Source organism: Dermacentor andersoni, chromosome 4 (assembly GCF_023375885.2).
Source record: "Dermacentor andersoni chromosome 4, qqDerAnde1_hic_scaffold, whole genome shotgun sequence".
NCBI lineage: Eukaryota > Metazoa > Arthropoda > Arachnida > Ixodida > Ixodidae > Dermacentor > Dermacentor andersoni.
Window position 1 is genome coordinate 163,974,695 of NC_092817.1, and position 16,964 is coordinate 163,991,658.

At 43.8% G+C, this 16,964-nt stretch overlaps 1 protein-coding gene across 2 annotated transcripts in view; it reads right to left on the reverse strand.

Annotated features, from left to right (window-relative positions):
• Nucleotides 1-16,277, reverse strand: part of LOC129386590 (uncharacterized) — a 30,947-nt gene extending 14,670 nt beyond the window's left edge. The window contains exons 1-4 of one of the 2 annotated variants that reach the window (XR_011893676.1): nt 16,106-16,277; nt 13,986-14,062; nt 11,405-11,531; nt 7,993-8,106 (exon numbers count right to left, since the gene is read on the reverse strand). Coding sequence is in view for 1 of the 2 variants with exons in the window: in XM_055074670.2 (XP_054930645.1) it covers nt 11,405-11,531; nt 13,986-14,062; nt 16,106-16,227 (326 nt within the window). In the remaining variant the exon portion in view is untranslated. Of the gene's footprint in view, nt 1-7,992; nt 8,107-11,404; nt 11,532-13,985; nt 14,063-16,105 lie in introns of those variants that run through there. The other variant, XM_055074670.2, reaches the window with a different exon arrangement.
• Between the last annotated feature and the right edge of the window lie 687 nt (nt 16,278-16,964).

Here is a 16,964-nt window from a genome sequence, read left to right on the forward strand (position 1 = left end):
GGGGCTTGCTTTTTAGTAAAGTGATGCTTTGAGTGGTCAGTACTCACTTGGTTCCATTCTTCTGTTAATTGGCAAATGACAGTATTATTGCGCGCTTTAACAAGTTGTCTAGGAAACGCTTATGGTTCGGCACACAAATTGTTCACTGCAGTTAGAACTAATTCCGAGGTTTTCGTGCAAGATCCACGACCTCATAAAACGCATACCAAGTTTAGGCGGACTGCGCATAGCTTTTGACCATCGGAGCTTCTGTGACGAGCCCCAAAAATGCAAGTGAAGAAGATACTTTTTACATTGCGCTTTCATCGAAATACGCTGTTGCCATCCGCAATTGTTCGCAGGGCTTCAAACTATAGCACGCCATCGCGTGTGTGCAGTTCAAGAATTATACATCAATGAAAAATATTTTTGTCTTTAAGCATACGTTCGCTTCATGTTCAGAAAAATCTTATCCTGAGCACTAAACCGCTGACTTTGCGCTGAACATATCAATATTTTCACACCGCCCTTGCGTCGACGCATCTTGATCTAAGAAAACCTACGATTTCAAAGCTCAAGCAGTCTGTAAAACAGACCCGTTTTAGTTGGGAACAAATATACAGATCTTAAAGCATATGGGTCATGTCTAGGGGTAACAATATTGAATTAAAGAAATGACAAGTGGTAAAGCTCACGTTGTGTAGGCGCCCAACGTAGATGAAGTGCCCTGGTTACCGTCATGGCTTGTACTTGGTGTTGCTTTGTCCTTCATGCTTAAGTCAAGAGGCGTGTATTCGTTGTTGCTGTCTTCAGCCATGCCTGATGTTTCGATGCCCTATAACTGGCGTGTATTGTCGGCTGCGCGTTGTTGAATAGCCACGCATGCGCACTCAATGCCAAAAAAGAACGCGAACTTATCAAACTTTTGTCGCTTCGGTGTTTCGATTAAAATGATACAGCATACCCGGACAAAAACTAGATGTTAGAGTCCGCCACTAGCCTGACGCTAATGTGCAAAATTTTAAACTCCAGCAAAGGCGCCCCGATGAACCGTTCTCGCTTTCCTGCCAAATCATATAACCAAACTAAACCTCACTTAATACGAAATAAGTACATTTATTGGATGATATCGCTACGTTTCTTTCATGCTTCTCTCAAAGTGAAGCGCACATCTTGCTGGGAAGAAATTGTTTCCCGTGGAAGCGCTCTTCGTAGCGCAGCAGGTATACAAATTAAGTTAGCTCTAACGAGCGCATGATTACAAGATCTATGGTGTCGGGCTGCTGCGCATAAGGTCGCGGAATCAAATCCGGGGAATTACGGTCGCATTCGTATGGGTGCGAAATGCGAAAACACCCGTGTACTTAGATTTCAGCGCACGTTAAGGAAGCCCAGGTGGTCTAAATTTCCGGAGTCCTCCACTACGGCGTGCCTCACATTCAGAAAGTGGTCCTGGCACGTAAAACCCCATAATGTTTGATTACCAGAGGCTACAATTCTGCTGACTGCTGTGGCATTCTCTGGCACAGGTAGTTTTTTATCAGCTGACGAGTGGCGCTTGCTTTGTTCTGTTGCCCACAAATTTCAGTGCTGTCTTCGCTAACCACTAACAATACAGAACTGCAACTGCTTCTTGCTTGCCGTGGTTCATCGGTAGCGAAAGCTCATGCGCCGTGCATAGTCATATCTAAGTCGGACCCCTCTCATTGAAGACAGTTTTGTGTGATTACTCCAAAGTCGTCAATTGGGTTTCATGCCCCGCACGAAATACGCTGCTGCCCACTCCGCATCTCATAAGTTTGCGCTTTGCATGCTTTAATGAAATGTGGATTGAATAGAACGAAGTTCGAAACCTTTATAAGAGTTCAGTGTGGAGCCTCATCAAATAAGGCTCTGCGAGCAGAAACAAGCCGAGTCAGCAGTCGAGTCAGTTTTCGCTGTGCTCTCGCCGTGAGCGGATTCACGCTCCTGTTTTCGCCAGTGTTTGAATTACAAGTAAAACTCTTGCTTAGGCTAGTTGGTTCATGCTTGAAGTAGTAAAGGCAAGGCGCAGAAGACCAGGACTCAGGAAGAAGAACACAAACGAAAGGACCGGCGCCGGTCCTGTCGTTTGTGTTCTTCCTGAGTCCTGGTCTTCTGCGCCTTGCCTTTACTACTTGAATTACAAGGGGGACAGGTAAAAGACGGGGAATGCGGGAGATGGAAATTCAAGACGATGAGCAAAACGGGAACAAGGTGAATGCAGGCAGAGGGCGCTCACCTTGGTCCTTCATCTTCCGCCGGTAGAAATCCGGGCAAAAGACGGAGAATGCGGGAGATGGAAATTCAAGACGATGAGCAAAACGTGAACAAGGTGAATGCAGGCAGAGGGCGCTCACCCTGTTCCTTCATTTTCCATCGGTAGAAATTAAGGGAAAAGACGGGGAAGAAGACAAGTCCACTTGTCGAAACCTTGGCTCCTGCATTCACCTTGTTCACGTTTTGCTCAAGGGGGACAGGTGCCATTTACACGTCCTTTCATTGCTTCATGAAAATTGTTGTGGTACAAATGTTTCCGACGGTGCAAACACGAATGAAATTTTAGAACAAATCGAGGAAAGCTACGACGTCGATGTTTTTTGAGCTTTTTATACATAACGCCTTCGTCTGCTATCTGTATTTTCTGTAGCTGTGCCAGTTGAACATACATTATACACAGCATCACGAGGCGATTCTAACACGCTAGGGACTCAACGTTAACTTGATGAAGTAAATTATGTGTGTTTTTATTGCGTAAGCAAGAGTGAAAAGTCTCGCCAAGAGGGTGATTGCAGCGCAAGAGCAAAAACAGTCTCTCAGAAGGGTTGCAGTGTACATCCGCAATGCACGTCCCATAAAAGCCCACAGAGGCTCATTAGGTGATACAAGCGTAGTCCAGTATTGATTTCCTCAAGAAAACAGACAGATGGGCTAGTTGGTGGTGCATAACTTCTGGCAAAGCGCAAGACAACAGGACTGAAGCATTCTGCCTTTGTTCACTTCTATTGTCCTATGTGCCTTTTCGCGCTTTGCCTCAACTAATTTATTTCTTGATACCACTTTTCGGAAAGGACATACGTGACAGTGCGTAGCATTCGTAGAGGAATATGTGCTCCAAATGCTAAACGGAAGGGCATTTATTTCCACGTTTAGTAGATTCAATGCTTTCTAAGTAAATCTGTCAATAAAGATTGATGTTCAGGGCAAGCATATCATGACATTGTTCACGTAATTACCTAAAGCTCGTAAGTAAACATTTAACTCAAATTACGCAACACGTTTGCCGCTGCGTGACACCGTCTAGCAAATGCTTTTCATTATGCAATATCTTACTTGGAAATGAATGTGAACAGTGTTTCTTCTTGTTTGCCGCAACGTTGATGCTTGCTAAGCGTGTTAAACATGGTTTATACAATCCTAGGGGGAAAAATTACGGGTTGTCAAGGAAAAATGCACCGCACCCAAAGTTCCCATTCTGATGACCTGCCCGCGAATCAACAAGAATAGATATTGCAATAAACCTTCGTATTTGAAACTTTCGCCAGCTTGCTCTTCAGCTTGCCCTTATGTTGGCTACTCTATGACATACCCTTCTGATTCGATAATGTGTTACTTGCTTGGGCGTCGACGAAGTATGCACCGTGCATTGTTTTGTTTCTTTCGCGTCTTTTTGCAATGATCATTCCCCCCGGGTGACCCGTCCTTTGCGTGTATTGTGTTTTGTTTGTGCCAGGAGAAATCTAACACAACAGCGTTAAGGGAGGGCCTCACGTATGACAGAAAATGCGCTGTTGACGTAGGCGTCTTGCGCCGGCGTCCTCGTGAGCGAAAATTCTCGTATGTTATAAAGCATCGCACGCTTATTGCGGAGACGTGGTGTCGTTCGCCACCTGCGGCAAGTTGCGTTTTCATCCACTTTCAATTCTAAGAATAATTTTTTTAATTCAGTTAGTAAGCAAAAGTAATTTCCCCTATGTTGTCCTTCGTATTGTCGTTTGTTGGCTTCATTTGATTAATAAAATGCGGGCCTCTCGATTAACCACCTTCAGTTCTATACATATTGTAGTACATGTACATGCCACGCCTTGCTGTATGACTTGCTGTATGTGCGGGTTATAGTGCCACACCGGTCTGTCACTAAAGTTGCTCATACCTTTTCCTACATTCTTGACAAGGTTATTCTTCAGAATTTTGAGAATGTTAGCCCACAAACAAATGTCGATAACACCGACTGCGCATGCCTGCCATGTTGAATATTCTGAGACTGAAATAGTAAACACGTTATGTGCGCAAACATACAGGGACAAAGACAAGAGCAACAGAAGGACGCGCGCTCGTCCTTGTGTTGCCCTTTAATTTGTCCCTGTATATTTGCACACACGTTTTTAATAATGAATCTGTTCCAACTAGGCCGAGTCCCAGTTATGAAATAGTAAACGTGCCAAATATACCAGAAACACCATAATGCAGTTTTTTTTTTTTTGCGTTGCTGTGCGCAACTTCCGGGATCGGCTCACGCTAAAGGTGGCGTTTCTACCAGAAGGCTCCTCTTCGTGTATAGCATTCGCCGCCTGCGTTTCCCGGTAAACATTACGGTTGCATAAGTTGCAGTTGCCGCGAAGCGTGAGAATAAGTTGGGAACCTTTGAATGCTATCGCATTTCGGTCTTAAAGACGAAGCTTAAGGACCCACAAAGTTTTTGCTGCATCAATAATAAAAGCCCTAAGTTATGCCACTGCGTCGTCTGTGCTAAGCTCGCTTACATAACGTCATGTTAGATATGCTGATTCTTTAAATATCCGAGGATACCTAAGCCCAGCATGCGATTTGCGAATGCGAAAGCATTAACGCTCATTTGAACGTCGCTGAATGAACCTTCGAGTTATGAACTCCTCAAGGGAAGGGAGTGCACTGACACGCTTGGGCAACGCCTCGTAGATAGCCCAAACCAGGTGAACTTCGATACGTGACGCGCTACCTTGCCCTACTACCCAAGCATCTAGTGGGGATGCCTACGAGTAAGCTGCGGTGAGGTTGACGTCACAGCTTTTGTCACACCTGGCTTGGCAATGAAAATTTCGCTCCAAGCAGCCTAATATCATCATGCAGAGGGCACAGGCCTGTTATCTTGGACGCACTGGTTTAGCTCAGTAGGCAGGACACTCAATTTTTAAGCATGGAATTGCAGGTTTGAAACACCACTTCGAACGCTTTTCTTGGAAATTTATTTTCTGCTTGTGTATTAATTTCTTCATATCAATTAAACAGGCAAAGTGAGGACGCAGGCTACAGCTTGCGCGGGCAAAGAACGCGCCGAGAACACAACTAGGCACCCGAAAACGAAGGCGACAAGGCGTCGCGGCGACCCCCTCTCCCTTCACGGAACACCTCGCGTGTCAGCCCAGCGGTAGGTGTTCCCTTCACCCACTCTGCTCCGTTGAGGCACGCACGTTATGTGGTGTCGGAGCAATTCGCATTTGCTCCGACACCACATCAGTTGCAACGTCTTTTCAAAGCCCGTGGCTCCCGTTAGGAATTTTGTAATGGTCTTGGCCGGTTTACGTATTGATGCGGCGCAAACAACTTTCTTCAAAACAGCAAATGAGGAAAAACGCTCTCTTCTCCGACACATGCGGATCGACGTGGCTGAGTTAACAGCTGATTTCTGCCCTGAAGACCACGGTATTCTCGTTAAACTTCAGCCCGCTCCTTAAGCATGACGCTCGTGAATGTTTGTGGGAATGTTGTAATTGGTGAAATGGTATAAAAAAATTCGTAAGCTGTGAAACCGCAGCTTGTCACAGTTTCAATTGTTAAACGTAGTGTTTCATAGTAGGTTTCCGGCCAGCTTTTCAGAGCTCCAAACAATGATCCCCAAATGATCGGCGACTTCCTTGGCTTTTGCAGCACACGTCGCTGCAGGTGGCATAGGCACTCTCATTGCGGCACTTGTCTGGGCCAAGATCTTCCTAGTCGTCTCGTGCAGAGGTGCCTTCTCGGGCGGTAGTCGTAGCCTGCGGCTACCTGCCTCGTCCATGATGACGTTAAGGTTATTTTGACGGCTGGTAGGGTTTATTCGGTCGCCACGAAGCACCTCTACTAAATGTCACGTTGTAGAATGTTACAACACAGTCAGAAGAACCATGAGTCATGAAAGACACTTTATTGGGAGAACCACAACCAACAAAAGTTACATTCGGGCAGAAAGATAGTGCCACGCGCATGAGTCGATCGTCGAACAAATCATTTGCGATTAAGCAGCATCGGCTATTCTCCCTACATTCGCAGAGGATTCCAGCGTGATCGTTGCTGCTCGCGTGTCTTCCAAAATGCATAAGTGTATTTTCCTTGTACATGCAATTTGAATACAAGAGGCTCGACTACAAGATAGGAAGACTTTATAATCGACGAGAATATCGCAGAATGTTCTGATACACGCTGGTGCCTCGTGCGCTGAGCTGCAACTTAACATTTGTTTTTCGGTGAAACGCGTTCACAGGAAAAAGATGTAAAAGTACGTGGGTCAATAATATAACTAAAAACTACATCTCCATCATTCTGTCATTGCCCGTAGGGATACGTTTGTCACTTCAGGCTAAAAAATTCCACAGCTGTAACTAGAGTGGAGCGCACGTCCAAAAATATGAGTTCCAAGTGAATAAAAAATTGAGCTTTAAAACTGACAAAGGTTCCACCTGAATGCAACAATAACTGAAATATTCGTAGTCGAAGAACATATATACTTAAGCACCAAATTATTTCAGTCTAATACAGTCTCACTGTTGTCATCAGGTTGATAAAGCACCAAATTTTCGGTATGACTACTAGAGCCAAAGAGAGAACACAAAAATACGTGCATTGAGCACCATTGTAAGGGAAATAAATTTCCCCATTCCTGTGTCTATATAATGTCGCAAAAACAGTCTCTGAAAGGCAGCAAGGTCTAAGGACCTCAGTCATTATCAGAGATTAGTTGTTAGTTGAAAACAACAGTGTTTCCTTTTTTAAATGGTTCCTAATGAGGGGTGCTGCTTTCTAGTCGAAATGCAGAACGATTAAAAGGACGGTGAGGTAAAGCTTATCTACTAGTACACTGTCAAAACGCTTGCACGAAACTAAACGAGGTGTCAAGGATCTCGTGCGGATGTTTCAACCTTCTAGTAGCACGAAACATAAAATTGCAGCCTATTAGGCTTTGTTTAGAAATGAGTTTGCTAAAGCTGCTTCCGCAAACAACGTTGTTCCGCAAACAGTGATTTCTAGCCAGGGCCTGCAGTATACTTAACATTCAAGCATCCCATATTCTGCTGGAGACGTTTTGTCTCGTAATTTCAAAGAAATTAAGCGGCATACTTTGGGTCTCCCATTTCATTCGGCAGTTTTAAGCGTTGAAAGAAGCCCATCTCTCCACATGATGCGTTCCGTTAGTTCTTACCCCTGTGGGCTAATGTCAGCGTTATTTTCATGCACGGATTCATGGTCACGTTCATATGCGAAAACCGTGGGCTATTTACTACACTTGCGCCACTTACGTCACAATTTTACGACTGCAATCCTGTATTCATCACGAGATGGGCAATCAGTTGAGATGCATCTCTAAACGAATCTCCCCACAATTAGCACCTGACATTCTGGCAGAGATGTGCGTCGAGGTTTTGTTTCTTTGCGAACCGAAATTAACACTGCTTGCGCTCGTACGGCATTTCAACCCCGTGAATTCTTCGGCGGTGATTTTTGAGATGTGAGTTGCGCTTAAAGGCGACATTACATATGTCGCAAACAAAAGGTCTGTCATTACTGTGTGATGTGAGATGACATTGAAGTTCCGCTTTGCTTATGAATGGCTTAGTACATATTTGGCAGATATGGGGTTTCACGCCTGTGTGAATCCGTTGATGAATATGCAAATTTGACTTCTGCGTAAATGATTTGTCGCATATTTCGCATTTGTGCGGTTTCTCGCCGGTATGCGTGCGGTAATGTAGAGTTAGACTATGAGCACTGCGAAACAATTTACTACATGTTTGGCATTCGTGGTTCGACTTCTCAACAGGTGATTGATCACTTGGTCTGACACCGCAGGATTCCTGCCGTTTTCTTCCTGCATTCCTGCAAGTATACCGACAAAGCAGCTCAAAATTGCTGGCTCTTTTTATTGGACGACAAAAACACATTTTTAGCAATTGAGAGTTTGGAATACTAAATCACCCGTTAATCGTAAGGCGACTAGCTCAATTTCTGCGCTAAGTTACTCCATTGATATTTAGCACTCGATTTGGGCTCTAGATTGGCAGTAATTGAACGCTGGTGCTTTCGGTGGCCTGCCATGCTAAACTGGAAATTAAGAAGTTTCCTTGTTCGAGATGCAAGCATAACAGAAGCCTTCCATTATCCAATACATCATGCATAGCCTACATGAAACAGGGGCAGGAGCGTAGAAATATCTGTAAGTGATGGTAAGGTAAAAAACTAGCCGGTCTAAGTATTAAAAATACAAATCCATCTTCAACACGCTCTCAAGGAGTGTTCAGGCAAAAGTCCAGAAACGTGCCCTCGGAAGTGAGACATTTGGCATTCAAAAATACTGCTTTGCGCAGGTTAAAATACGTCTCCGTTTTATGGCGAAGCTCTTAATGACCCGCTCCTGTGGCGAGATTAAGCGGCGTTACAGAGCGAACGAGCACAACAGCGAAAGATGAAAGGGGCAACGTGGAGCGGCAGAAGACGCGAGCCTTGAGCGGTCGAGAACCGGAAACCAATGAGAGCAGCCCCGTCAGTGACTAGAGCGCGGAAAATTAGTTTCATGGGGACCCATCCAACCGCTCGTTTTGTACTAGCATCTGGTCTCAGCCAGAGCGCGCATTTCGTGCTAAGATGAGCTCGTATCGGCTCTCACTTTGGCTTTTTTCAATTGCTTGGTTCGGTTGTCTTGGTTTACGATTGTTTTCCAATCGAATTTTATGCGTGACGCGAATTGATTAGGATTTTATGGAAGCCAAGCAGCACGAGGTATTACACTTGATCCCTGCATCAGTTATTATAAAAGACGTCGCAATCGATCTGTGCTGCGCGTCTCTAAAAAAATATGCCTCAATATACTGCGAAATAAAAACACGCACGCAGCTGCTTTCAAATTTCGCATTATACGCTATTCTAAGGGTCGGTGAATTTTTCAGCACGGATTGTATGGTAAGAAGAGTTACACTCTACTAACACCTGAAGACGAAGGCCTGCTGCACAAGTGCTAATGCCTAAAGTTCCACGATCTGACGGGTTAGACATAGTGAGCTGCAGTATGAAGTAAACGTTTGTTACTGTAGGTTGACCACCTAACGTCACATAAAACCTGATGCAATACCTAAAGGTTATTTCGTTCTTGCTTTCATTTGCCCTTTTTTGTCCGTCACACGTTCGTTCGCTCGTTCGATGGATGTTTCTTTCTTTCTTTAGTTCATATTCACCTATTACATCCTTGCTTGCTTATGGCAATGTGAGCCCTTCCTGATGATGGTTTTTTGCTCCCCCTACAGCCGCTTTCTTGCGGGTATAAACCATTGCAACTAGCCACATGAGACTCTCGTTTTAGGAAATAGAAATGGCGTAGAGGCAAACTATCCGCTTTTGTTCTGACAGGCGTGCGTGGACTGACAACCCCGTCCGACAACATACGTCTTAACGCAAGCGGTACATATCAAATACGGAGAAACACTTCCGGGTTGAAGTTTTCCTAGCGTATTTTTATGAAGTCGGTCAGCATTTCACTCACACTCAAACTGCACACCGTTCCTGCCGAAAGCGTCGCGCGAAGAACAACCTAATCTACTCCCCCTTACGCCACAAGAACAGATACGACAAACACTTCAGCGTTTTCATGTAAACTGGATGAAATATGCTGCCGAAAAAGTTAGTATTTTCTTTTGTTTTTCTCGTTAAGTTTATGAACGCTGCAAGCGCTCAGTTAAGGCATTGCTGGTGCGTCATGTTCTCTAACGTTTACTGTAGAAAAATACAACGTGCAGTTAAGCACAGACAGCTTGCAATGTATGTCTTTTCTACAGTCTGTTGCTCGTTTTAAATGTCTATGCTGAGCACTAGATGAACATTGGTCGCTGTTCTTGTGGTAATGTGCTTTTACTTGTGTTGTATTTATTCTGGTTGCGATTGTTCACATGGCTTATGCACTGTTATGGTTTGGTTCGAGTCCTGTGGTGTTACCTTGTACGTCGTCTCTAATCATGGCAACTTGGCCGGCATCGAGACCGGATTATTTAACGAAGAAATTATAACCAATAAACAATCAAATTTTTTTTGATAGAGCCAGGTAAATGCCGGAAAATCATTCATCATTAATTTTACTTAGGCTTGCAAGTGGTAAATATTATAAAATAGACAAAGTTTTAAAAAAATAAAAGCACAGACATTACAAAGGTAACTACAGAAAAAATATATATATCGCAGCTCGATGAGCTGGATCTCTTCGAGCATCCTAAGTGGACAACTTTATTTATATTCATTTGCGGCTTCCTTGAAATCGATACAACGTGTATGAGGACTGGCGAATGATCTACCCACAAAACAAATTTTCAGAGCGCTGTGTAATAGAGAAATTTTGAGCGCTTTAAATGTGTTATTTGGTGCAGTTGATTGAATCGTGGGGGTTTTCATTGCTGAGTTATAAAGATGTAATTTTGTTACTAGAGTTTCTTAATGCTGTCTTAAGTATATGACGAATCTGAAATGCAACTGCTTTAGTTACGACATTATCACATTTCTTAAAATGCCACAACCTTCGATAATCATACAGTGTGTACCAAGCACATTCGTTTATCTTTTCCAATTTACTTAGGTAGGAGATCCTGAGCTAAAGGTTTTTGTTTGCGCCGATGCCATATTGTCTAAACAGCAGCTGATACTTGGCATTTAAGTCATCGCAACATTTGTTCATCGCGCAAGTGCGTCAGTGCGAGCGAAATTCTTACATGAAGTTTACAGAAAATCAGACATACCATGTTTCCGTTCATGAGCATCGGCTCCGATAAGCGTCTCTCCTTCACAATCTTTCCATATTCCACAATGGGGAGTGAGTATGCAAGCTACAAATCTGCAACTGTACCGCAAATTGCGTGGTGCTAACAGGATTGAAAATCGGGCGAGATTTTGTAGCTTCGTGGTTGCCGCGTGGGGTGTGCACAGTTCAGTGCGAGGTCTGGTCACCCTGTTGGAACCATGAAGCCAGTCAAGGCTGGCTGCACCGGCCGAACACACAAATCTGCTAATACAGTAGCTGTTTCAGCCATCAGAGCTTGCCCTACCAGGGAGGAATTATCGAATAGGGGCATATTGTTACGTGGGTAGCCATCCCTGTCGTCCCTTAGTTGCGTTGCAATGAAACCTAAGGTAAACTTACGTGGCGCCATCTTCAGAATTGGCTGATGCTTCCTCCATGCCAGCGCGACTTGTGCTGGGCCTAGCGTTATCGATGCTCCTGACGGACCCCAGGTGCTGGCAGCTTGTGCTGCCATTGTCAGTGACACCTGTGTGGGACAAAAGTATAGCAAAGGTGTTCATTCGCGGTAGTGCTGCGGCAATTCATGGGAAATGGATATTTCAGGCTAACGGTGCAAGGGAAGAATCTTTCAGTGGTCGGGAAACTTTACGCCTGTGCTTCCGTACGCGGTGTCTTTTTCTTTCTGCAACCATGTCTTCAATACATCCAAGAATTTCCTCGGGATGGAGAAGCCAAGCACGATCAAGATTGCGTAGTGTTGGATTCTTCTGGAGGTTATCCCGTTTTATCTCAAACCACGGGCAGAACAAAACATTGCGCGAAGTGGAAAACAACATGTCATTTTCTTAGCCGTAAAACCCTTGAACCAATACATTCTGTATTATCAAGTAATAAGCAGACTAGATGCCTCAATAAGTTCTTGCTTATTGTTAATCTATTACGAACAACAGACATAGCCTGACGACGACAACGGAAAAGTGAGAGGATGCATTTCTACCGAGGGATTTTAAATTTAATATGTGACGTACGCCCTTAATTTATTGACCTTCTATGACACATATGTGCGTCATGGAATGACGTCCGCGTCTTTCAGAAACTCGTTATACCAACTCAATTCGGTGAATCGAGTAGCCGAAGTTCATAACCACCGGCTGTAAGCACTGTTTGTTTAGCAGCACATTACGAGCGCTAAAACGTCTGTCCTCGCCAACGTTCCTGTGTAGGTCATCAACAGACTATAGGACAACTTTCAAAAAGATCGCTCAATACGAATATGTAAGAGTCGTATTGCAGACAGCACATTAGCTTGGCGAGAAATGCGGAAGTGTTAATTCACGGGTCAGTCTCACTAAACTATCAAACGGAAAGCCACATAGCAGGTTAAAAGTGTGGACTGTATGGTTAGCGCTGCAAGTGCGTACTGTAGCTAGGTGCATATCTTCCCTTTATCGGCACAGAAATAGTGTGAAACAAAGAAAACCGCGAGAGACCTTAAGGTACAATTAGCATTAAAACGTCAGTGACAGGCGGTATTTTGAATGCACCTTTATTTACAATATGAAAGGGCGGCGAATCTCTTGAGAATGTTTACGGCATTACTACACCCACATGCCTTAGTGTCAATGTCTTCGAATGCTACATAAAACATTCAACGCGGATTGTAAACGACAGGAACTAAACATTTGAGCTTCATCTTTTACTTCGATTGAAATACAGTGTGATAGCATAGGCGTAAGTTAAGGAACTCAATTTTTTATTTTTTGGCATTTTAAACATCATTAGTCGCGCCGTTAAAGTTGCAACATTCGTCAGGCCTGTGAAAGAGGTTCCGCAGATACTGGCAGAACGAATAATGCTTGACACAGCCAAGGGAAGCTAATCCCGTTACAAAAAAGAATGGTCTATTTCGAAGGCCGCTGTTTCAGGATGACCTAGATTTTCTCGTTAAAAATGCGTCACAATTGCGCATAGCTGGGATGTTTGGTGAAAGTTTATTGTAACAGAGCGCGAACATCTACCCAACAATTTTGTTTCTCGTTGCGCTGCATTTTCATTAACTCGTTAAGATTGTTTATGCGGCGGCGGCTGTGGCTTGGCTTTCTTGGTATGAAAAAAACCAAGAACTCCAATGGAAACTGTTGTGAGGTTCCCCAAATTGCAAGCTCTAACTTCTGCATTCGGCCGGAGCTGGATATGTCTGCTGCTCATAACATGCTATTGGTGAGCAATCGTCACACTCTGCCTACAACGTAAGAGCACCGTTAGGACCCTCCGGTATAGACATCTGAATCGCCACACTAATTACACATCACACACGGCATTCGCATCAAAGCACTTGCTCTGTCAACCAGCTCGGTTTAAGGGAAACATCACGATGTTAGCAGGTCAAACCCACTGAGTTTCTGCTTGGAAAAAAAATTTAGACCAATGGTCAAGCGAGGATTTCATTTACAAGAGAATTAATCACTGCATGGAATGTACACCCGTGAGCAATAGTATACGGACCACAGGGTCGCCGAAAAACCTGAATTTCTTTTTAATTACCGTCCATAAGCTGAAACTGACGACTACAATGGAAAGTTCGCAATGCCAAGTTTGGACTGCAGTCTTCAATTCCAAGTTGTATTCACAGGCAGAAGAAAAATCAGCTTTATCACGCTATGCCTGGTCCGTATACTTTTGCTCACGGGTGTACAATCTCTGCTTCTGCTCATGTCCTGTAGGAGGCTGCTTCACGAGCCCACCGATACAAGAACAAATTCATTCAAAAACCTTTACTGCATAGGTTATGCATGAATTTGCATATATTCATGTAAGCACATATTTGTTAGTAAGGAGAGTTATAAGCTCGCTCATGCGGAAACCTCTTGGCCTTGCTGGTAAAGTGCATCTTTATACGAAAAAAATGTACGTCTACCAGGGAAACATAGGGGCGATCCACCATATTTGTGGTGAAGGCGAGTGACAATCGCCTACGTACCATCGATGTTGCAAGTCACGTAGATCATCGGCGGGCGCTGCGTGTTCCTCTGGTAATGCAAGGCGTCCTCAGAAGTCCTACAGTTAATATAGTATTGATCACACAGTTACTAGCTGTGACAAAAAAAAAGGTGACATTGTGTTTATTGAACAACGTTCGGGAAAAGTAAAGTCCTGTTTCGGAAACACGCTACTAGCAATGGTTCGTTCTCATCAAAGACTGACTATACTGGCTGGCATAAAATGAACGGCACACTCGGGGCAATATATGCTGCAGAGCACTCATCCACCGTAGGCGAACTGGCGCCTTGACTTGCAGGAATACTGTAAGTTTAACTGTTAAAGTACTTACAACGTGTCCTATGTAGTTTGCTATTTAAAGCGTTTGCTCCACTTGCTACAGTGGCAGAATTCTAACAGTAATTTCAGAATAAAATATTTTAAAGCATGCCACATGTTTTTGTCATCAATAAAACAGGTTGAAGTATTACAATGACACTGTGCAGATGGTGTCTGCAATTATGATGGAAACCTGCGCTGATGTTAGAATAATTAGCATTGGTACCTCCCTGATGCGGTTCGTCATCGCCATGGTGAATGAGGCGTCATGCGAATTGTAATCATGACTGATGGATCCGGCAACTATGAGGAGTATCGGATTTCAGGTAATATTTAAAATTATGGGTTCAAATTATTTGCTCTGAGGAATAGGAGCAGATTTCTGTCTTTTAGCCAAGTATTATTTTGCATACTTGCGAACAAAATGACGATTTCTAATAAAATAATGATGAACTAGACTGCAGTTCATTATTATGTGTATTCAAGTGTTGCTAAGTTTGCTTCTGTGTCACTCGCCGAGCCTATTTAAGAATTCTTCGAAGGATAACGTTTATTGTGAGAACGCATGAAAAACATCCTATGACAGACAATGCTTAGCAAGAAAATAACTGAAAGCGACGTGCTAGTGCATCATTTCTCAAATAAATTTAGATTAAATTGTGAGGTTTTACGTGCAAAAACCATTTTATGATTATAAGGCACGCCGTAGGGGGGGACTCCGGAAATTTCGACCTCCTGGAGTTCTTTAACGCGCACCTAAATCTAAGTACACGGGTGTTTTCCCATTTCGCCCCCATCGAAATGCGGCCACCGTGGCCAGGATAATGTTCTCAAATGGTAAAGGGTGCCGTAAATACCATGAATTCCCACTTCTTTATCGCTGTGGTATTAGCTCACGACAGTTTCCTGTGTGAAAAAATGAAAAGAAAACTATTTAGAACTAAGTATTCTATATTTATGTTGTCAAAAAATAAAAAAGAGAAAGAAACACCTTCTTTGGCGACACAACTCCAAGCGGGAAAAATGTGTTTGCTTGCGCACTTGTCCTTAAGCAACACATACAAACGGAAGAACAATCGTCTTAAACCAAGTTGTAGCTTTTGATGCACGAGGCTTACTTTTATTAAAGTAAAACTTTGCGCTGGCAATACCCACTTGGTCACATTTTTTTATATTGGGGAATGACAGTATTGTTGAGCACTTTGATGAGTTGTCCAGAAAACACATGTGGTTCGGCACACCAATTCTTCACTGCGGTTAAAACTAATTCCGAGGTTTTTCGTGCAAGAGCCGTTCCCTGTTAAAACGCATACCACATTGAGGGCAGCGCAAAAGTTTCGGCCATCGGGGCTTCTGTAACAAGTACCTAATTGCAAGTAATCAAGAGCCGGTTTACAGCGCCCTTTCATCGAAATACGGTGGTGCCATCCGGACGTGTTCCCGGAACTTCGAGTTATAGCACCCCATCGCATATCTACAGTGCAAGAGTTATACGTTAATGAAAAATATTTTCTTCTGTAAGTATGCATTCGATTCATGTTCTGAAAAATCTTCGCCTGAACGATAAACAGCTAACACTGCGCTGAACATGGCAATATTCTCGCACGCCCCTTCCGTCGACGCGCCTTGATCGAGAAAGCCTCATTTTTCAAAGCTGAAGCTCACTGTAAAAAAGACCCGTATTAGGTGGGACCAAATTTACAGATGTTAAAGCCTATTCTATGGGTCGTGCCTACGGGTAACAGTATTCAATGAAAAAAATATATAAGCCGTAAAGCTCACGTGTTGTAGGCGCCCAAAGTAGTTGAAGCATCCTGGGTACCGTCAAAGCTTGTACTTGGGGCAGCTTTGTCTTTCATGCTCAAATCAAGAGGCGTGTATTCGTTGCTGCTTTCCTCAGCCATGCCTGATGTTTCAAAGTCGTATAACTGGCGTGTATTCTCGACTGCGCGTTGTTGAATTACTGCGCATGCGCACTCAAAGCCGACAAAGAACGGAAATAATGAAACTTTTTTCACTTTGCGGTTTCGTAGAAAATTATACCGCATATCTGGAAAAACCTAGACGTTTGAGTCCGCTACTAGCTTGACCCTAATTTACAAATTTTTGAACGCCAGCAGAGGCGCCCCGATTACCCGTGCTATCTATCCGGCAAATCATATGACTAAAGCTCACTTACTACGAAAAAAAGTACACTTATCGGGTGATGCCATTACTTTTCTTTCATGCTCCTCTTAAAGTGAAGTGCACATGTCGCCGAGAAGAAATTGTTGCTCGTGGAACCGCTTGTTTCAGCGCAGGAGGTTTACAAACTAAGTTAGCCCCAACTAGCGTATGATTACCTAATCTATGGTGTTGAGCTGCTGAGCACGGGGTCGCGAAATCGAATCCGGGCCATGGCGGCCACATTTGTATGGATGCGAATAGCGGAAACACCACGGTACTTAAATTTAGGTGCACGTTAAGGAAGCCCAGGTTGTCTAAATTTCCGGAGTCGGCATGCGTCATATCTAGAAAGTGGTCTTGGCACTTAAAACCACCTAATGTGTTTGAATACCAGAGGCAACGATTATGTTGACTGCTGTGGCATTCTCTGGCTCACTTGAAATTAAGCAGGTAGTTCTTATCAGCTGACGAGTGG